The 22,140-nt window shown below is 38.2% G+C and overlaps 1 protein-coding gene across 3 annotated transcripts in view; it reads left to right on the forward strand.

The window, feature by feature from the left end:
- PDE3A (phosphodiesterase 3A) overlaps nucleotides 1–22,140 on the forward strand; it is a 231,962-nt gene that overhangs the window by 204,110 nt on the left and 5,712 nt on the right. For all 3 annotated transcript variants that reach the window (XM_072361486.1, XM_072361485.1, XM_072361487.1), the window contains 8 exons: nucleotides 2,101–2,320; nucleotides 4,776–4,861; nucleotides 5,322–5,491; nucleotides 6,715–6,852; nucleotides 11,582–11,693; nucleotides 14,898–15,011; nucleotides 16,805–17,004; nucleotides 19,203–19,406. In XM_072361486.1, the coding sequence (XP_072217587.1) occupies nucleotides 2,101–2,320; nucleotides 4,776–4,861; nucleotides 5,322–5,491; nucleotides 6,715–6,852; nucleotides 11,582–11,693; nucleotides 14,898–15,011; nucleotides 16,805–17,004; nucleotides 19,203–19,406 (1,244 nt within the window). The remainder of the gene's footprint in view (nucleotides 1–2,100; nucleotides 2,321–4,775; nucleotides 4,862–5,321; nucleotides 5,492–6,714; nucleotides 6,853–11,581; nucleotides 11,694–14,897; nucleotides 15,012–16,804; nucleotides 17,005–19,202; nucleotides 19,407–22,140) is intronic.

Consider the following 22,140-nt stretch of genomic DNA (forward strand, 5'->3'; position numbering starts at 1 on the left):
GGAGTTGCTCTAGATAAATTTGTAACCCTATTAATTTACAAAATGTGTCTTAAATTATGCTTGGAAGCATAGCATTTTGAAGTACTGCTAGCTGTATTTGTTTTGGCAAAGCTCTCAAGTATAATTTCACGTTGCATCAAAGTTACTGTTTTATTTTTTCAACCCTGAATGTTAAAAATTTCTGCAGATGGATACACTTAAAAAAAAAAAAAAGTTTGTGTCAGTCATTTTCTCTTTGTTAAAACTCCTTCTGGTAGCAAAACATGCTTTCACTTCTGGCAATAAATGCTTATATGTCAGATTATATCAAATAGTTTACATTTTTCTGTTTGTTCTTGGTTTTAGTTTTTGGGGTTTTTTTTAACCTACCCTAGTAGGAAAATGTTCAAAAAATAGAAGTCTGGACTAGCAAAAGAAAGCCAGCATTGATTAGAAATGTTGCCGTGAAAGTCATTGTATGAATTCTGAAACTTGCTTTAAGTTGTTGCATTCTGTGTTGCATTCTGTTGCATTCTGTGGCAATCATAAAAATTACCTGATAGCTTCTACCTCAAAGATAGTTAATAATCCAACTCAATCCCTTGTTCAACTAGAAGACTTAGAAATATTTTTAAAACATATTTTTGTTGGATAGAAAGCAGATTTCTCATTGGATTAGTATCTGTAGAACAGAGCATTTCTTTAATTGAATTTCCACGTCGTGGCCATCTGATGACTTTTTAACTGCTCCATAGGCTGTAGCTTTCTGATCTCAAAACTAGTGTATTATCTGAGTGGAAATCACTGAATTAAGACAGCAGCATGAATCATGTTTTCCAAGGAAATTCCATAATCTAAAACTTAAGTGATGTTGAATATCTCAAAATTGCGGTATAGCAACTGTCGAAGTTTATTTATTACTCATGGATGTGCAACAGTAATCATATTTTAACCTCACATCACAGTAAGCTATCAGGAAAAAGCATTGGAACTAAAGACATTTATCCCGCAGGATTAGTATTTCATAAACTTTGGTCAACATATGGGCTCATTCTAAGTTAATTGTATCTGGAATGCATTTAGATAGCTTACACAATTCAAGCATATAACCAGTTAGAGCTCTTTACATCATTCAGCTCTGAGATGAACCTGGTAAATGAGCTGGGACTGAGTTCCTATAGACTTTATAGCCAAGCTCAGGAGGTATGCCTGTTTAAATGCATTTCCATTAAAAAGAGATACTGTTTGCACTCCCGTGCTTTATTATAATGGAACCTTTTTGCCTGAGACTAGAAAATGTAAGGGAGATTTGAAGAAACAGCAACACTTTATATCACACACTGGGTTCACTGATGCATTTCATCTTGGGAGTCGTGCGCAGATAGAATTGAGGAAAGGAAGAACAATGTCATGCTAATATTTGCACATGTGAATATTACTAGATTGTGGCTCAGAAGTAAAATACCTTGTGGTACAGGTAATGGATATAAGTTTCCCATTGTGAGGAAGACATAATTGAAAATAAGTTCAGACTGCATCAAATAAAAGCTAGAATCAGGAAGAAATGCAGAAATGGCACCATAAGTTCAATATTTTATATTAACATAATGTATAATTACAAAGAATTGCTTTATTAGTATTATTTTTATATATTGCTAATAATTTCATGTGTAGAAATCCAAATTTGCTGGGAATGTGAGTCAGCCGTTCTTGTCCCTTTTGTACAGATGAAGACAGTACAGCAAGGAGAATCTGTAGATAAGTCTTAGAACTGGCTTGTTGGAGTTTGGTGCCTCTGACACTGGAAGATACTGATACCAATACTGATGTCTCCAATGCATGCTTTTCATTTCATGCCTTCTAGTTAATGCATCCTACTCAACAGGGAGAATACATTCCATGCTTTGAGCAAGATCTTCAGCAGGTGGAAGCAGCTGATAGTAATGAAGCTTCATCATTCTGTCACGGCCATGAGATTGGCTCAGAGTAGAGAAAAGTTTTCTCTCTGTTTTTCATTTTGGAAGCTATACTTCTGCCTGTGTGTTAAGAGAGGACTATCTGTGCACCCAGAGAACTCCAACAACCATTTACTGTTAATTGACAAGACTCTCCTCTTGCCAGGTATCCCACCAAATATTTCACCACTCACCTCGCCATGCCATTCACCTCTTCAAGGGACGCCTGCTACAAGTCCTACCGGAAAAACATCTTCTGTGTCATTTCCAGACTCTACAGATACTGACACCAAGCAAGGTTTAAAGCCACACAAAGTCTTAACTGCTACTCAGAGCGCACCTAGTCTGTCAGAACCTAACATCAGCCCCTCTGTTATTTGCAGCAGGTAAGATAGTAGTTTGACATATGTTGGATCATTTCACATTGTCCTCACAAACTTCACACATGTACAAGTTCTTGTACTCTGCTCCAATATTGATATTTTACCACATTTAAGCAATTCTCAGTATATAATTGTTAGGTTGCTGCTACAAAGTGATTTTATAGTGCAAGACTGTTAGCTGCATTTACAGCTTTTACATGTCTGCTTCACGAGCAAATGCTTCATCAGCAGCGTTCAGACCTGAAAGTTGGATTTTGTGTTAACAGCTTGAGTTTCTCACGCCATGCCGCCAACATGAGCAGTCACTTTGAGATCATAGGCCAAGTCTTTCAAAACAGGCACCTGAGGTTAGATACAAAAATACATAACTTCTAGGGTTTAAAATCTTCTGGCCTATAAGCCTCTGCTTAGTGTCTGATAGAAGTGTTCCAGCAGTGCCTGAAGAGTAAGGAGTTTTGAGGGCTGGCTCAGAAGGAGTGGAACTCGTCTTTCCTGAAGTAGAGTCAGTCTGTGTGGCACTGGGATTTTTTTTCAGCTGCTGCCGAGTTCCTCTTACTGCCATGAGTTACAGTAACTGTTTAATTTCACACTTTAATGCATCTAATTATTAGATTTGTCAAATTAGGCTACTGGAGCTTTCAGTATATGTCCAGCTCAGAATAGCTGTAAACACTGGTATTTAGAAGCTGGCTCCAGTACAATTTCAGGATGATCTTATCTATTAGTTGTTACTTTTAATATAGTAGTAAGTTGTTTGTGAGTATTGGCTAGCCAGCAGGCACCATGTTTGAGCAATGTAGATTGCTGTATTTGTGGTACATGTTGCTCTATAGTTACTGAAAAAAACTTGCCTTGCCACAGAATAGTAGCAACTCAGGAAACCACTGTAACCAACAAACCAGCTCCCTTCCCAAACAACAACAATAGAGGTAATAAACTCTCAATGGATTCTGTGTTTTAAATCAGATCCATCCAGGCAATGGCATCAAGACAGCAGTTTTGCTTTCACACAAAGTGAAATATGACAGGACAACCGAGTGTGAAGGTATTATTAAACATGAGTGTGTACTAGGCAGTGCTGTTAAAATAACATTTAATTTGTGTCTCTTAATTTTGTGTAGTGGGTAAGGCAGGTATCCAGTGAAATAATGTTAACAAACCTGTGATTAAGAACTACATTATAATCCCTACAAATAAAGGGGATTGGTTCTTAGTGTTTTATTTGGGTCACACATACTAAAAAGTGTGAATTTGTGCGTCACCTGAAGGTAAAGAGGTGCACTCATATTAACACAGAAGCCTTATGACACAGTCAAAGGCTCTGTTCCTCTTATGTACATTTTGGCTTGTTTTCATTGACCTTGTGGAAATTATGCCGTGCATATCATAATATATGGATTTGTAGTTTTATTTTAAATTCTTTCAGATATTCATGATTGCAGGGCATACCAAATTCCAGAATATGTTTTTGATGACTCTGACTAATAGGGTTTCAGCCGTTTTTGTATGGTGCACTTACAATGATGTAAAGCTTCTTGTCCAAAGTTTGACCAATTTAAACCCTTTTTTTAATTTTCTCTTTGCAAAGACTATTTGTGCCACAAAATATGAAGTCCAACCAGAGAAAGATGTTAAAATGTCAGTTATTCACAGGAAGATTTGTTATAATGCTTCTAAACAGTCTTCCATCAGGTCTGAGATACACTGATATTGGAACATTGTTACCTGAGATGTTCCAGATAACACTGTATTCCTGCTTAAAGGGAATCACATAGAAGGAGTAAAGCATTTTAGTGGAAATAAAGAGCCAGGCATTTGGAAAAGTCTTACTATTGCAGTCCTTCCCACAGTGTCTGTTCTGGCAGTGATGAAGCAAACTCTGTTGCATTTGATTTTCTGCTAAATGTCTGAATGCCAAATCAGTCACCTTGTGTTCTATCCCAAACTCCCCCTTCATTCTGCTGTAGTTGTTTTGTTGTCACTGCAGTAATGGCAAAACAACTTTTTGCATTATTACAGAGAAACGTATTCAAGTTTTAAGCAAGAAAGCCACAAAATAGTGATGTTGAAATTGCATTATATAGCATTGTATGGCACTCTGGCAAATTTTCACTGTTTTCTTTAATCCATGCTCGTAGTGCAGCTGTGGTACAAATAGAGGTTTTGTTTGTTTTGTGTTTTATACTGATAAATTTAGAAAATTAAAAGAAGGTGTCATTTAGTTTAACACAAATTCATTGCATTGATCAGACAATATAGGGTATAAACCTGTCCTTTTCCATCTCTGTCTTCCAATAATATTTCAGCTCACTCTTGTAATTTTCTCTTTAGAAAACAGTCAATGCTATAGTTTGCAGTATATGACATAGTCATATGCTGCCAGCAGGAATTCTTTTTGCATAAGACTATCCAATGTGCATGGTATTTATACTGTGTATGTTTCTTGATGTTGTTTCAGCTGCGGCAGACCCTATAACCAAATAGAAGCTGGTGATGGTACACTAGATAGAAGCGATGGTACCACCCACACCCTAAATAGAACAGGTAATTATTTGTTGAACAAATGCTCCTCATCCTTTAAAATGTAATAGTAATTCACTGAAAGGGCAGGTATGCCTCAGTCTCACAGAAAGAAAACATATGAAGGTGAAACCATACAAACTGCCTTTGAGACTTCTTTCCTTTCAACATCTGGAAAAGTCTCATGAAGAATACAGATACATTGCAAAAATAAACATTGTTTCCCATATAGTTTAATCTAACCTCGCCAGCACAAATAATGGCCATCAACATTTTTCCTGGTTTTCAGTCTCTGTTCCAATTTTTTACACTCTGCAGGATATATGCTTAATACCTTTGGACAGCTTGTTCAACTTTAGACCCAGCCAAGCAGCACATATGTATTATGAGTCAGAGATCCTGTTGTTAATATTCAGAAGGTCACAGGATGACGTTCTTGCAGCCCTTGCTGTTCATACAACCAGCTTCGTTACTTGTTTTCTAGATGATCCTGCGCAAGCCACTTCTGACTATGAGACCAACAACAGTGACAGCAGTGATATTGTACAAAATGATGATGAGACAGATTGCTCCAAAGAAAAGGCACGGAAGGGATCTGTCTGTAGGACATATGCACCTGAGACCATCATTCTGCATCCTTTGATACCACCTGAGGTAGCTTGTTTAAATTTTGTTGTCAACACAGACTGAATGCATGCAGAATCTCAAAAAAAGAAGAAAGAAAGAAAAAAAATAGACAACCCTCTTGGACAATCTAAAGATTAAGTTCATGGTTTTAAGCAAAAAAACATATAAAAAATCATCAGGCTCATACCTTTTAGTAACTTCTAAGCACTGGCAACTTCTAAGATGCTAACCATATATTTTGATGAATTAGTATAAGCTGATGGATCTGTCATTTGGCACTTGTGAAAAGTTTGGCTTTTGTGTTAGTGTTGCCTTTAAAGGGAATAGATTGGAAGGAAAAGAAATGATCATCTCAGACTACCAGCATGATGTACTGTCTTCCTGCTCAGCCACTTTAGCTTCTCAATGGCCTTGCAATCTCGACTAATATATAGCAAGCATTAGTTTAAAATAAGTAAACACTTTCCTGAGGTTACTGCATGATATTATCATCATCATATGTCCTGAATATAAGGACACTGACAAGTGTTGATCTTCTCACAACTTCTGTATTCAGCTGTGAATTTGATTCAGAGGTTAAGTTCAGTTATTTTTTACAGTCTGCTGTACAACTGGATTAACAAATTTAAGTTGGCTTGAGCTCTTGAAAAAATTATTCTAATCTGTTGAACTGGAGTTGGACATGCTGAAAAGAAGCATTTTTTCTGAGATATTTACTCATTTACAGTTTCATAGAAGTAAAAAAATACAAAGAAGAGTTCAGGAGAAATGTGATAGCAGGGGAACACCCCATCTTTTGTTTGCAGGCCTGGAAAGGCGGTAGGTCTTGATTTGACAAGTCTTCCCTCACAACATGCTCCATTAACCAGGATAGACTGTAACGGATGTATCCTGATGCAGAAGGAGAAACTGAACATTTTCCTCTCTGTACTGCAACAAATTTTACAATGAAGAAGGCTCACTTGGAAATGATGAATGATTCCCATGAATGAATGAATGAATGAATGTCATGGATAAGTTCAGAGACTGATTTTTCATAATGCAGAATTTCCTATTAATATGAGCGAAACAAATTATAAAGGAATGTCTGGCTGCAGGGCTGGTAGAAATGAGGACAGCTCTGCTGAGCTGAATAAAACACCATTGGCTTAGAAATGATTCTAACATGACCTTAGTTTTTCAGAACATAAATCTTTTACATGAGTTGCTCCACAGAACTGATATTAATTTTATTCTAATTTCTGGCACAGGACAAGCCTGTTCTTGCTCCTGAGCCTCTGGTTATGGACAACTTGGATCCTCTAATGGAGCAGCTCAACAGCTGGAACTTCCCAATCTTTGATTTGGTGGAAAAAATTGGAAAGAAATGTGGTCGGATTCTCAGTCAGGTAAGAATGACAGCTCATCTGTGATGACTGGCTATTTTTTAAGATACGATCTATCTGAAATAGTGCTAAGACCCATAAGCTGGTTATCCAATAAATGATGATCCCTGACATGTAAATCAGAGCTGACAACATGAACTCCTTGTCAATAAATTCCTTACTTTTAAATTCTCATCTCTTGTAATTTAACAACGTGAAAGAAAAAAAGATAGATACCTATTTTGCCTGCTTCTGTCCACAAAAGAATTTGCATAAACCCTTTCAAATATCCTTTCCTATCTGCAGGATCTGCTTTCATCCCTTACCAAGTATTTTGTGAAAGGATTTCTCATGGGGTCCACTGTGGGAGTGCTAAACAGTAAAATACTCGGTGTAATGCAGGAAATTATTTTTTAAATTGGAGTTTTAGGTCAGGCAGTTCAAGAAAGTAAGGTTTCAAGAAGTGGAAAGAAGATAGTCTTTCCTCACCTTTAAAGAATGAGCATTTTGATAGTAAATTGAGATTGTTATTCTGTAAAGACTAATTTTCTATGAATGGGGATGTGAGAGCCTTCTGCTCTTTCTTTTCAGCTGTTGATTTTTCATTCCTTTCTATATGTTGAATGCAGGTACTGACACAGCCCTGATATCAGTTCCATAATCACCTTCTTGGCTGAGCTCTGCCTTGTAGTTCCCCTTTTCCTAGCATACTGACAAATCAGACATTGTTTCTCTTCTGGAGGTATTAAAGTTTATTAAATGGAAAATCAAGTAATTATATTTAGGATTGTGAGGAAAAAAAAAAAAACAAAACAACAACAACAGAGGAGATTGATATAGTATCACTTTACAAGGTATTATGCAGTGATTAACACTGGAAAGAAGTATTTATGTTTATTGGTATGTGGGAAAATTAATACCCACACTCAAACACAGTGGCTAGTCAATCAGATCTGAGAGCATGGTCTGCCTTTAATCATTTTGTAGTTAGCAAGTAACCATATGTGTCTGCCATCTCTAGGCTAGCTTTGGAGAAACAGGCAAACTGTGGCTGGATATGGGTATTGGTATTTATTCACCGTTTATTCAGACAACCTTGTAATACACAGTAGGCATGTGATTAACACTCTCTTCTACAAGTTTTTCATCATGGTTTTGTTTAGCAGCTGAGGGTTTTACAGACTCATAAGTGATACATAAGGAAAGGTAGAACATTTCTAGTGTCATACTATGTTTCTCAACATTTGCTTCCTGAGCACATTATTCTGTGCACATTCTCACTGTTGCAGCATCACAAAATGAGGCCTGTGAAATATTATAGTGAAGCTTAAATAAGTAATATTAGTGAAACTTCACCATCCTCTGTAGCAGCTGTTCACAATAACTCTCACCTTCTTTGAGCAAAATGTAGCAAGTTCAACCTTGTTCTTAAAATAAAGATAATTCCTATAGCTTTTTCCCCCGCCTACTAAGATGTTCTGAACAAAATTATTTTCAGAAGTAAGAGATCCAAAATAAGTAATCTGTTTTCTGCAGATAAAACATATTGTCTTTTTCTCGTATGATTTCAAAATGCTGGGATAGGGTCAACAAAGGAAAACAAAAGCCCTAATGATTTATTCTCTGCTTTTTGCCATTAAGTGGACTCATCCATTAAAAAATAAGTAAATTAACAAGTTGAATTAACTATGTTTGTCTTGCTAGGTTAAATTTATGAGATGGAATAAAGTGGAGTTGACATGTGCCTCGAGGGAGGCATTCGGTTTAGAAAGCAAATGCTGGCATAGCATCTTTAAAGCTGCTCAAGATGTCTGTTTCTCCTTTTAGTAATGTTAAATTTATTTAGGCATATAAAAAGACCCTGAACCAGTCAGTGGCCATAGAGGCATCTATGCAAAATACAGTGGAAAGCACCCTAAATGTGACACTAGCCAATATGCATCATAGGGGATAGGGAAGAATTTGCATACCATTCTCATTTCAGAAAGGAACAGCAAAGCTTCCAACTGAGCTGATGCTTCACAACAGGCCATAAAGCAAATAAAGAATGTGTTAAAGGATAGGCTGAAGTCAAGCTCTCTCTCCAGCTTTTATTGCAAGCCCCCGAGAAATACAGAACATAGGTGGTACTCCTGCAATTTTTGTACATCAGCAGCATTGAGATGGAGTGCTATCATTGCAGTGCACATAGGTTGGTCTCTAGATGGTGCCAAGAGGAATATTTGGCTATCTCATGATCGTGCATAACTTCTGAAGAGAGAAACTGCAAAAATTATATGAGGGAGTAGGGAAATGCTAACTTAAACCTTGTACTAGTTCTCTGAGACTTCAGTGTGTGCCCCATAGATTCTGGGAGAGGAGGTACGTGTGAATGACGATCTCCACTTATAAAAAAACTTCCATTAGAAATCACAAGGGAAAATCACTTGTTCCTGTTCAGGCAGCAGCATGAGGGGTTGCCGTGTTATAAATGATTCACCCAGGCATTAGCAGCTGTAGCAGAGACAAACAGAAGATAGAGGCAGGAGGGAGGAGGCCATGAGAGCAGGCAGCACCAAGTGGCTGGACACTGTCACAGCTTCCTCAAGGCTTGTCCTAGAATGTGGGGACTGCACCACAGCTGTGAGGCTGAATGATTAAACATCTTGCGTGGCTGTTTCTCTGATGACCAGAGAAAATAATACCATTTCATTCTAAGTCATGGAGAAGAGCTATTATTCATATCCATCTCAGCCAGCTTCTTTTCTCACCAGCTGCCCAGTTTTCCCCAGAAAATCCAAAGGGATAGAAAAACATGCTTTTATTGCATGTTGTACTTAAGATGCCTGATCAGTGTTGGTAGTGTAGCCCTGTAAGGTTTGTTCTTGTAGGTTAATATTTCTTTATGCTTTCTCTTTGAGGACAGAGGCATTTAGCTGGAAATATGGAGCTCATCATTCAGAGATCTAGGACTGTTGTGTGAAATACATAATCTCTGTGTATGCGAAAGACTGAATTTAGACTAATTTACTTCAACCACCATTCCAGATAGATAAGCAGTATTGTTTGTACCTTCTAATCCAAATTATGCATAAAGACAGTCTCTTTGTTCAGCCTCAGGAGAGCAGGATCCCAGTTTTGCCTTCCTCAACCATACATTTTATTTTCCTTTTGTGAAATGACATTACTGGTTTTCACCTGGGCTGTCTCCCTCCTTTGTAGACTGAATCCATTTAAAATACAGAACATTGGAAATCACAGAATCGTATGGGTTGGAAGGGACCTCTAGACATCATCAAGTCCAGCCTCCTGCTAAAGTATGTTCCCTACTGCAGGTCACACAGGATAGTGTGCTGGTGGGTCTTGAATATCTCCAGAGGGGGAGACATCACAGCCTCTATGGGCAGCCTGTTCCAGTGCTGTCCCCCTCAAAATGAAGAAGTTCTTCCTTGTGTTTGTCTGGAACTTTCTGTGTTCCGGTGTGTGCCCATTGCCCCTTTGTGCCATTGTTGCTCACATCCAAAAGGTCTGTCCCCATCAACTTGACTCCTGCATTTCAGATATTTAGAAACAGTGATGAGATCCTCTCTCAGCCCTCTCTTCTCCAGATTGAAGCGTCCTGGGTCTCTTCCCCTTTTCTCACTTGGGAGATGCTGCAGGCCCTTAATCATCCTTGTAGACCTTTGCAGGATTTTTTCTAGGAGATCCTTATTTTCTGAACTGAGGAGCGCAGAACTGGGTACAGTATTCCAGATGTGGCCTCACCAGCACAGAGTAGAGGGGGAAGATCCATTCCTTAAACTTTTGGAAGGCACTGCTCAAAGTTTACAGTAGAAAATAGCTGCGGATAGCCATTTGGTTTACGTTAGGGTGTGAAGCACAGAGCAAGATTGGTAATAATTTCTTATCAGTCTAGCACTCATGCTTTCAAATGTGTCTTAAATTGTTTAGCTCTAGACAGTTACCTGATAAATGGCATTAAAAGGACAATATTTTGCCAACAGCAGTAAATAAATAAAGAAGCCTTCAGGGCCTGATCTGAGAAAGAAGTGAAGAAGTGATACAGTAATTTTAAAATGTATCATTATTTTGTGTGTTCAAGCTTATTGTGCATCATTTCCATTTTGTAACTGCTCCTGTCTGCATCTCTGAACTCTTGTCTCTTTCCAAACACCCCCCTCACTCAGCCAGCACATTCTCCTTTTTGATCTATCTTCTCTTGAATGTCTACAGTGACTCTAAGCTGCTTGCTGCCTCTGAAATCCTAAAGTCATTTTTCCCATTTTATTACCAAAATGGGAATTAAAGGAAGGAGGTAATGCTGAGGATCCGAATCGTTCTGTCCTTTTTCTCATTCCTTCACTTACTCCCCCATTTTCTGGGAAATGAATTGACTCACGAATGCTTCTTGAAGGAGTTTGTGAGGAAATTTTCCCTAAGACACTAAGGAGCTCTGGCTGTCTACCTGCGTGTATGCTTCTGAGGTGCTTGCAGAATGTGGGACATCTATGTGCCTGAAAGGAAGAGAAGAACATCTAGAAGGATGTATTGAAGGAATGAGGAGAACAGTTTGGTATGTTGTCTGTTTGTGTAACCACATCACTTCGGAAATGCAAGTAGCTGCTGCTGTGGCTGGATCGGATGATGTGCTTGAGAAAATACTACCAAGAAAGCAGATTTTTGTGGGATGATTTGACAGAATGATTTTTATATGTAATTTTTAAATTCTTTCCAGGTGACTTAGCAGAATGCTGTTTTTTTGTTTTGTTTTCAGGTATCATACAGGCTTTTTGAAGACATGGGGTTGTTCGAAACCTTTAAAATTCCAGTGAGGGAATTTATGAACTACTTCCATGCCTTGGAATGTGGATACCGAGAGATACCTTGTAAGTAAACATTCCCAGCTGATAATAGTGCTTCTTTAAAGCACTGGGTATTTTCCATACACTTTATTGAAGCTTTTATTCTCTTATTACACCAGGTGCTTCTTTTTTTTAACTAAGATGCCCTTTTTCATTAAAACTTCATATATGTTGACTGAGACCATACATTCTCCACTCTTATATTACAGGTACCACTGCATATTGTTTCAGAAGTCAGTTGTGCATTGTCTAACTCAAATAACAGAAAAGGGTCGGTAGCAATAGATGACCGTACTGCATGCATGAAATCATTCATGCTTTCTTGATTACTAAGAAAGGAATATTTTTTCTGACTTCTGCTGCATCACTGACAAATGGGCAGCTCTTTAGTCAGAGGCTGGTTTTACTCCATAGCCTCACTCATCCCCTTTCACTGCATTTGCTGTTTCACATTGTTTAATAATAATTCATGGGAATTTTTTTTTGCAAGCCTGCAACCACATGGAACTACCATATGTACAAAGAACAGTTTCCTGATGACATGTTTTCTGATGATGCAAGCATACTCCTGTCCTAGCTGGAGTTCATTGAAACATTCCCCCCTTGTGAGAGATTTGTATTTTTTACACAGAAATAGCACTGTTACCAAAACAGACATGCTTTGTAAAGCAGAAAAGATAGACAAAGCAGTTGGGTGCCTCCTGCTCTTCCATAACTACAGCTAGGCTGATATTTTTCAGTGCGAATCATTTATTTACTGAAAAACCTGCTTTCAGCCATCCCCTAAGTATTCACTAATTCAAATCAAACTTAACAAACCACTTCAACTGCGAAGGACTGTTCTTTTCTCTGGAGAAGAGAGGGAGTTACCCCTCTGCTAGCTGGCAAATAAACTCTGTGCTGAGAAATACAGGACACCCTGTTTACTCCCACCTCCCAGAAAAAAAAATATCTGAAGTATTGCTATAATAAGTCAGATAATCTCACTCTTAAAATATTAAATACAAATAGGAACAGCTAGACTGTGAGGAACTGAAAGCAAGCTACCTCAGAATGCCCTCCAGCCAGCTGTTTGGACTCTGCTGGGAAAGCAGGAGAACAAATTTCAAGTCTTTCCGTGTGTTTGAATCTGAGAGGGATTATAAACAGCATATTATAGCTGTATATGAATGTCTGGCAGTCTTTCCTCTTTGTTTTCAACACTCCTCTACTTGTAGGAGCCCAGGAATTTTTGTGGATCTAGCCCTCCGTTACTGTGGCTTTTCTTACGTGTGTTCCATTTTATAGCCAAGTGGAATATTTTGTTTAATACATAACTGATTTATCTTTCAATTTTTCACTTCTCTGAAGGAGTAGAAAACAAATCAACTTGCTTTGACTGAACCAATATTTTTGTCTGGTTGCTGAACTGAAAGATGATGACTATTCCAGTTGGATTAAATTAGCACACGTTTCCCAAGATGTTCATCCAGCTTTTATCCCATTGAAAAGCTTTAGAGCCCTGTCCAGAACTCAGTTCTTCATGAGGAAATTAGTACTTCAAGAAAGACAGGAAGGAGATCTCTTCTTTATTTTCTTTTTTTTATTTCCAAAATAGATCCATTCCTACACTGCTTACTCTTTTATTGTTTAAAAATACATAATTAAAGAATTGTAGCTAATGATCACTAACAAATATTTAAAGGGGAGGGTCACAGGAGGGCAAGAGAGGAGAGTGAGGGGTAAATACTAGGGTCAAGTGGCAATGACATTATGCTCACTTTTAATGAGCAGACAAAGTGACTGCAAACTGTAAATATAGTAAACGTTTGTGTGTTACATCCATCTGCCCTTGGCAGGTAGAATTTTAGGCTGACTTTAGGCATACACAAAGAAGGTGAAGTCTTTCTGTGCTTCCCATATGCTTGAGATGGGGGTGTCACAGATATAAAATCAGGCTGCTTATATGTCATGCTACCATCTTCTACTCCCACAGAGTACAGAGTTTTTTTCCACCTCTAATTAATGCAATCAACTTTACTTACTGCTTCATTGAAAGGAGTTCTGAACTTGTGTTGGTAGTTCTTCCTAATGATAGATATATGGCATCTCCAGTGCTATACCAACTCTTGATTATTACCTTCTTACTGTAATATAATTCTGTTCCCATGAAGACTGTTCCAGCATTTAGTTTGATTATGAGACACATATGGCTGATTAGCGTTATCAAGGCGTCTCCCTCTAAAGTGAACAACTGCGTAGAGATATAGCCAGCTCCTCTGAGCTATAGGGATGGGGGTGGCCTTCCAGTGGAATCCCATATATTTCTGCTTTGCTCCCTGGGATGGACTTTTCCAGAAGTCCAACAGAAGTAGCATAACCACAGATCATAATTCAGAGAAGCAGATTTCTGTGAGTGTTATCGCTATGCTGCCCCAAATTAGCCTAAATCACAAGTTGAAATACTTGTCTTTGGATGATTCTACCCCAGATGTAAGCTATGGTTGTGGTGCAGCAGTATTGCTCCTCTTCGAGCATCAGGTTTGCTCTTGCCAGTGTATATTTAAGTGATGCTCTGCAGTGAACTAGTGTACAATTACTTGTGTTGATTGTAGGATTGTTTATCTGGCTGTGAAGGATTTGTGGGAAAAGCCTTGACATGACTTGTCTCTCATTTCTGCAGAGAGAACTTGTAGCAAGTCAGATTACAGGAGCTGAGGCCTGAACTCTTAAGCTTTGGTCACAAAACCACAGAAACAACCTGATATAACTGTGCAATATGCACATATCCTGAGCTTGATTTTGTGGAGCTACCATTAGCAAGTTGGTTGAAATCTGGCTATTGAAGAGGATAACCATTTTCAACTGATTTGATTAGAATCAGAGATTAACAATGAATATTCAACTCAGTGGCATTTAACTAGTAAAAGGCAGCCTCTGGAGTAAAGGAATAGAGTTAGGAGACACAATGTTTAATACTTTCTTTGCATAGTTTCCTACGGTACAAATACAACTGCTCTGTTGCTATTTTTCTCTTTCTGGACTGATATGAAAACTTAGATTTGAATTTGCTTCATGTATGGTAAAAGAAAGGCTGAGCATTTACAAAATACAGCTGTTTTTCATGTGATAACACTGGATTTGTCTCTGGCTCAGCTGACTGCCATGCAGTACCCACTAGATGGTGCTGATTTCCCTCTGTCGGAAATATTCATGTTTAATGGCAAAGTCACTTGTTTTGTATCACAGATCACAATCGAATCCACGCAACTGATGTTCTGCATGCCGTGTGGTACCTTACTACTCAGCCCATTCCAGGACTCCCAACTGTGATTAATGATCATGGGTCAGCAAGTGATTCAGGTATATTTAAATACACAAGTATATATGTTGTGCTTTTTAAAGCTTTTGACAAAATTTGCTGAAAGGAAGCCAACAGCTGAGGAGTGAGTGCAGTACTTGTTGTTATAAAGACTTCTAAGTTGAGTAGCACATTGGATGCTGAATGTATGTTTATCTAACCTAGAAGAGAATAGAATTGGTCTTGCAAAACCTAATATTTTATATTCAGTGTGTGAATGCAAACCTCTGTGGTCATCCTCAGTAACAGGTGTTTAGTACCATTTGAATTTTACAATAGGTTTTCTTCTAAGAAACTGTTTTAGCAGTGTTTTTTATTGCTCCTACAAGAAATGTAAACTTCTAAGTCTTCAAACCCTGCATTATTTTGCTATTATGAAGGCACAGGAACAGACAAGTGGAGGAGGCATGCACTGCTGCTGCTTGGTGGTTGTGAAGCGCCTCTTTGCCATTCCTCACTGTCTCCAAAGAGACTTGCTACTACCCTGCAATACTGCCGTCTTATGATTGCTACTTACAGGCTGATTTTCTTATTGCACCTTTGTTTTAACTTACCCAGCTTGAGGTGTAGCAACTAGGGAGCCTGTCTGTATTTTGTGGGCATTCTGAGAGATTTGCTGTTAAAGCAGGGGTTTATTCCACAGGGAACATTTCTACTTGCTGGTGTTTTTGTGGCACACACATGCCATTTGTGAAACTCTTCAGGATGTTTTGGTGGTGGAAAGGGTTCCTGGAAACATTCCTGGAAAATTTGACAGTGATCACAACAGTGGGGGATATCATACCAGCCTCCAATTGTAGATCAGAGGAAATGGGTCAAATGAAAGAGATTGAATTTGGGGGATATTGGTGTTATTTGAAATATGTTCATAGAATCATAGAATGGCTTGGGTCGGAAGGGACCTCAAGTACCATCAAGCTCCAGCTCCTCCTGCCACAGGTAGGTCGGCCAACCTCCACATCTAATACTATACCAGACTGCCAAGACTACCATCCAACCTGGCCTTGAGCACCTCCAGGGATGGGGCATCCACAGCCTCTCTGGGCAGCCTGTTACAGCACCTCACTACTCTCTTGGTAAAGAACCTCCCACTGATATCCAACCTAAATCTTCCCTCCTTCAACTTAAAACCATTCCCCCTTGTCCTGCCATTATCTACCCTTGTAAATAGTTGACTCCCCTCCTGTCTGTAGGCTCCCTTTAGGTACTGGAAGGCTGCGGTGAGGTCACCCCACAGTTTGTTCAGCTGCATGTAAATTCATTCAATGCATCTCATTCAAAATCTGCCACTGACAGAGACACATTCAAGCTAATTCTAAAAGAGGCTGGTGAAAGGATTAGCAGCAAAGAAGTAAAAGTCTAGACCTTTGACTATAGCAAATGAATTCATAAATACTATTCCACAACTTTAAGAACTGATAGTATTTCATAGACTAATCTGTATGGTAAAGCAATTAGATGAAGGTGTTGGAAAGATCGAGTTACCCACAAAGCTCCATCATGGTCGTATCTTATTGTCAGTACCTTTTGTAGTTTGAGACCAGACTGCTGGATGGCGAGAACATCCCTGGGGGGATCTGAAATTGTACCTTTCCAATTGCTTGCCTTATTGCACCAGGTCAGGTATGCATCGGAAAGCATTCAGGTCAGAACATGTTTACTCTTCAGTTAGCTACTGTGTATTCTCCGTTCCTTCTGCTCTGCTGCTCCCATATGTTTCAGTAAGTCACTGAAAAAATAAAAAATAAAATAAAAAAGTGTAAGGAATTTTCTAAATATATTTATTTCTTTTCAGATTCTGACAGTGGAATCACTCACGGCCATATGGGTTATGTGTTTTCGAAGACATACACGCCTACAGATGACAGCTACGGATGCCTTGCTGGCAACATCCCAGCTCTTGAGTTGATGGCTCTTTATGTAGCTGCAGCCATGCATGATTATGATCATCCAGGAAGGACTAATGCCTTTTTGGTAGCAACAAGTGCTCCTCAGGTAATTAAGACATCACTGTTAAGTTTGGAATGTAACATATTTCAGTTGCCACTGGTGCCTGCATCTTGCATTAAGCACAATTCTACTGAACATTTTGAAGTAACTTATCAAGATGACAGAAATAATCACTTACCTTGGGGATTGCCAGTAAGCCTCCTTACACACCCTTACCGCATTCTATTACTTGTACTGCTAACAAAGCAGTAGATAAAATGTCATGGTGAAGGAGAAGACTGACACAATTTGTAACTGGAAAATAAAGGGGATTTTATTCTGCACAGTAAGGCACAGAAAGATAAAAAGAAACAAACAAACAAAAAATCCAATAAAACCATGCTGGCAAAAATATACCACCACCTGCCTAGTTGCCGTGTGCACCAGGCAAGTAAGATTCTGCATAACCATAATGAATATTTTCTGTTGCTCCTGCAGAATATGAACAGCTGCAGTCTTTTATGAATGTATCTTTATACTCTGGCTCTATCAGGGAAAAAAATCATCTTAGTTTTACAAATGAGTAACTGAGACTTACCTAAGGTTTACATGGAAGTTGCTGCCAGTGCTGGCAGTGAAATTCAGCAATTCTGAGTCACTGTTTATTGGCTTAATTATGAGATCATCTTTATTTACTTTACATAGCCAACCTGCTTGGCTTCAGCATGCCATGCAGAAAGGTAGTTTTGTGCACAAAGAAACAAAGAAAGGTGATGTGATGGTGCAAAGTTGGTTGGGGATGCAGAAATTCTTTATCTGCTCACTAACTTGGATTCAGACCTCTTTCTCACCAAGAGCAAATCATCTGGCCATGCTCTGTGCCAGTTTCTGTCTATAAACTGATAGTAATGCTCCTCGTCTTCGCAACATGTTTTTGTGATCAATAACTGACAGTCTTGAGAGATAAATGGCCTGATGGGAAACATGCTATTCTTAAGCCCATTTTTTAAAGTCAACAAATTTAGCTAATTAGCTTTGATGTATTGCCTATAGTTTGAGAAGAAGTTGATGGACAAAGTTTGAATTCTTCTTGGTTTTGTTTGTGTCCTTTTGTTGTTTTCTTGTTTCATGTTGCTTTTTTTTTAATCTAGCGTCACCTGAAATTTTGGACAGTTGTATTCAGAATCTGTTTTGTACATATATGTGTACATATAATTTATAAATATACATCTGTACTTTTTCACCACAAGCTGTATGAGCTTTCAATAAAGCTAAAGTGCTGGTGGACAAAAAATATGCCTTGAGTGAGGTCTGGGCAGCAAAATATTTCTACGTTAAACTCTTACTGTGCAATTAAACAAGATAGACTGCAAACCTGCATTACTTCAGCTAACGTATCTCTGCGAGAAATAATAGATTCTGTTCTTCCGGATAAGGCAGAATTTTTTACTTCTCAATGGCAATACATAATTGGAGTGGAAAATATTGAAGGAAGTCTTAACGCTGGAAGAAATGTGTTTATATTTCTGTAAAAAATATACAAAACTTTACACAGAAACATGTTTCCACAGAGGAAATAATCAAGAGACTGCATGCTGCTGCAGTGGCTGAAGTGAATTCTTCTTAGATTGTTCTTGTCCTACCAAGTCCATTTTCTACCTCTTTTTCTTGTTACATTTCTGAATGGAATTGCTGTCACAATAAGTTATTGCATCTTGGCTTCGTATATATTTAACCAATTTTGGATTGTTGTGCATTGTTGAGTTTCAAAGTGGAATTTCTTTTCTTTTTCTTTTTCTTTTTCTTTTTTTTTTCCCTTGAGTCTGGAATAAGTCTAATATTGACAAAATTGTCAGATACAAACACAAAAGGCAGTAATTTCTGTTAGTACTAAGGCTGGCTCTGGAAAACAGGGAAGTGCAATGTGATAATACTGATCAGGCTTATATGTGTTGAAAACAAAAACAAATAAATGAAAAAATGTGCCACAATTATATTAGATATCCATTGTCAGGTGATGTGGTTTAGCATGGAACCAAAGACCCTTAAGCACAAAAAATAGATTTTAAAATGGATCTTAACTGTCACAGCAGATCATCTGTCTGCTTCTATTTCTGCCTAAATCATATCATGAAAACTCAGGATATTCCTTACAAAATTAATCAACCAAACCAGAACATCCTTCATTCATTACACGCACATCATTTTTATTTCTGTAATTGCAGTGTTATTTTTCTGAGCAGTTTCCCATATTGCTTTCACAGGCAGTGCTGTACAACGACCGCTCTGTCCTGGAGAACCATCATGCTGCTGCTGCCTGGAACCTTTTCATGTCGAGGCCAGAATACAACTTCTTGGTCAACCTCGACCACGTGGAGTTCAAGCATTTCCGCTTCCTTGTCATCGAGGCAATTTTGGCTACTGACCTGAAGAAACACTTTGATTTTGTTACCAAATTCAATGCCAAGGTAACAAGATCCATTTGGATTTCTGGTGGGTGGTCAGAAAAGTTTCTGAGGCTTGTTAGCATCACAGTTGAAATGACTCAAAAACCGTGCTGTGTTGCTTTTTCTTCTGAATTTCCTTTCAGCTGCTACAAGCCATTCCGATGAATATTAATTTAGCACTTATGTTGTCATTTTTAAATTATTTCAGTTTAGTACCTTAGCTTCCTTCATATGGTTGTTTGGTTTTTTGTTGTTGCTGTTGTTTTTCCAGAAGTTGGTTTAAGGTAGGCTCTGTTGTCTTGTTGGTAACATACATAAGGACATTATGAAAGGCTAACGTACCCTGTTGATGAAGATATTATGCAATATGAGACAATTTCATGAAAATCCCACTTAAGTTCCACTTTTCAGCATTTTTTGCTTGTTCTCTGACATTTTAGATGTATTAGCAGAGCACTCAGGGAAAATAAACAGAGGTATTACCAAGTTTCCATAGCATCTGAATATTAATGTGACTTTTTACCTGTTTAATCATACTGTTCCCTTAGCAAAGCACAGAAATCATAAAGATTTTGAAATTCTAATTTGAATGTAGTGGAAGGATGGTCCTTCTCTCCTGCTTTATTCTAAATGGGTATCCCCCTGAGAAAGAGATCACTAGACATCTTTCCTTTACACTCTGTTCAGGGAATATAAAATCACAACTCTGGGAGTATACCTTAAAAATTATTGTACAGTTTCAATCTAGTTTCAGTTTATGGAAGTTGCCACTTGTCAGGTTACTTTAATAAACTCTGTTGCCCATCAAAACTGTAAGTAAATTACCTAAATAATATCTGTTTGGGAGCTGTAGTATTGCCTTCTCATTCCCTGAATAAAACCAAGCACAGTGTGTTTCCTGTCCCCAGCTAGGACCTCCTAGCTGATTTAGTGACATACCTATAATGTTTTCTTATGGTATTGCTTAGTCTGGATCTGTACGTTGAAAGTTAGAAGCCTACAAATCGGTTTTGTTTTCCATTATCCTGTAACATTTCTCTTTGTTAGGCTCCAAGGTGTAAAAAAAGGCCTTAAATTATGGTTCAGGGTAGAGAGAAAACTTATTTGCAGATCCATAAACATGTTAATTCACTCCTCACTTCTGTTACTCATGTTCCAGATTCCCTTGGTGATATTAGAGGGGATTCTCTTTGTCTTTTAAACCCCAGGGCCATTTTCATATAATGAGACTAACTTTGTCTTTCAATATTGAGCACAGAGAATTTAGGCTGTCTGGATATACCCTTTGGTTATGACAGTTTGGACAAAATAATTCATTTCTGTGAACATAAGTAAGGTATGAAAACAAAACAAACAAAAAACAATAACAACAACAAAGAAAATACAACAAATAAGTCAAACCTTGACAGCGGTATAAACTGTCTTGACTGTAGAAGAGAACAAGCTTGACCAGCAGTAAATACAGAGTAATAAACATTAATTACAACTGTTGAAAACTGTATTTGTCGTAAATCTATCAGGACAACAGTAGACGCGATCACTCTGTAATCAAGCATGGTGATACCTGAGACACTGAAGGTAAATAAGAGAACAGGTTGCTGTATCACGTCGTGTTAATTCACTATAGATTTGTAAGGAAAGATATTTACCTCCTTCTTTGTCCTGATTGCTTGAATAACCAATTGGCCATGCTTGGAATAAAAAGTGGAGGAGAAGGTTCAATACTAACAAGTGTTTGTGGTCAACCCTAGCTTTCCCTGAGTAATACTGCCTTGAAAGAGGTTATTTGTGGTTTGTTAGAAAAAGCTCTTTTGGACCAGAGTGTTCTCAGACAGGAGACCTCACATGTTTCTTTGGGTGGACATGTTGTAACTCTGATAAATTGAGCTCAAAGTTATCGTGTTATTGATTGAGTAGCTGAACTGCAGTTCATTGTACTGGGACCACAGCCAGAGAGACTGTAGAAGTCAATGTAAACTCATGTAATGTAAGCATCCTTCTACCATAAATGCTTGCAATCTGGAAAATACCAACAAGAAATAATGAAGGAAGTTCGCTGTCTGTCACTTTGGTGATATTAATGTACTGGAGCAGTTACTCTCTGACACTAGTTATATTAGATCATATATATTAATAGCAAAACCCTCACCATTGTGAACCCACTGCTGCATGGAGCAGAGGACCTGGTGACTGAGAACACTTAAGTTTCATTTAGTCATAGCACAACTTTCTATCTGTTTTCAACTATTACAAGCTTGAAAATTAAAGCTATGTTGCAAGGAGGGATTTGAGTTTAAAAAACTAAGTTGATAGTAAGATAAATCCCTCCCAATAGATAAATAGATAGTAAGATAAATCCCAATTATCTAGATGAAAAAGCTGAGGTGGGAAAATGTGGCTAACAGCAGCAAAGGTTGATTTCACTGATTGTTTGGAGATGGAAAAGGCTGAAGTGTTCACTGCTTTTTTTTGCCAGTCTTTTTGTGTAAAATGTAGCTTCGGGAATCCCATATCCCTGAGATGTGCAAGAAAGTCTGGAGCAATGAAGGCTTGTCCTCAGGGAAGGGGATCGGGTTAAACAAACTGGCATACAAGAGTTCATAGGATTTGATAGGATGCAGCCATGTGCATAGCTGCTTGGTGGAGGGAGTAAAGTAGGTGGAGCCTACTTTATTGTTGTCTTGTGAGGGGATGAGTGACAAAGGTCAAAACTGAAATGCAGGAATTTCTGTTTAAGAGCAGAATGGATTTGCTT

Source organism: Excalfactoria chinensis, chromosome 1 (assembly GCF_039878825.1).
Source record: "Excalfactoria chinensis isolate bCotChi1 chromosome 1, bCotChi1.hap2, whole genome shotgun sequence".
NCBI classification, from domain to species: domain Eukaryota; kingdom Metazoa; phylum Chordata; class Aves; order Galliformes; family Phasianidae; genus Excalfactoria; species Excalfactoria chinensis.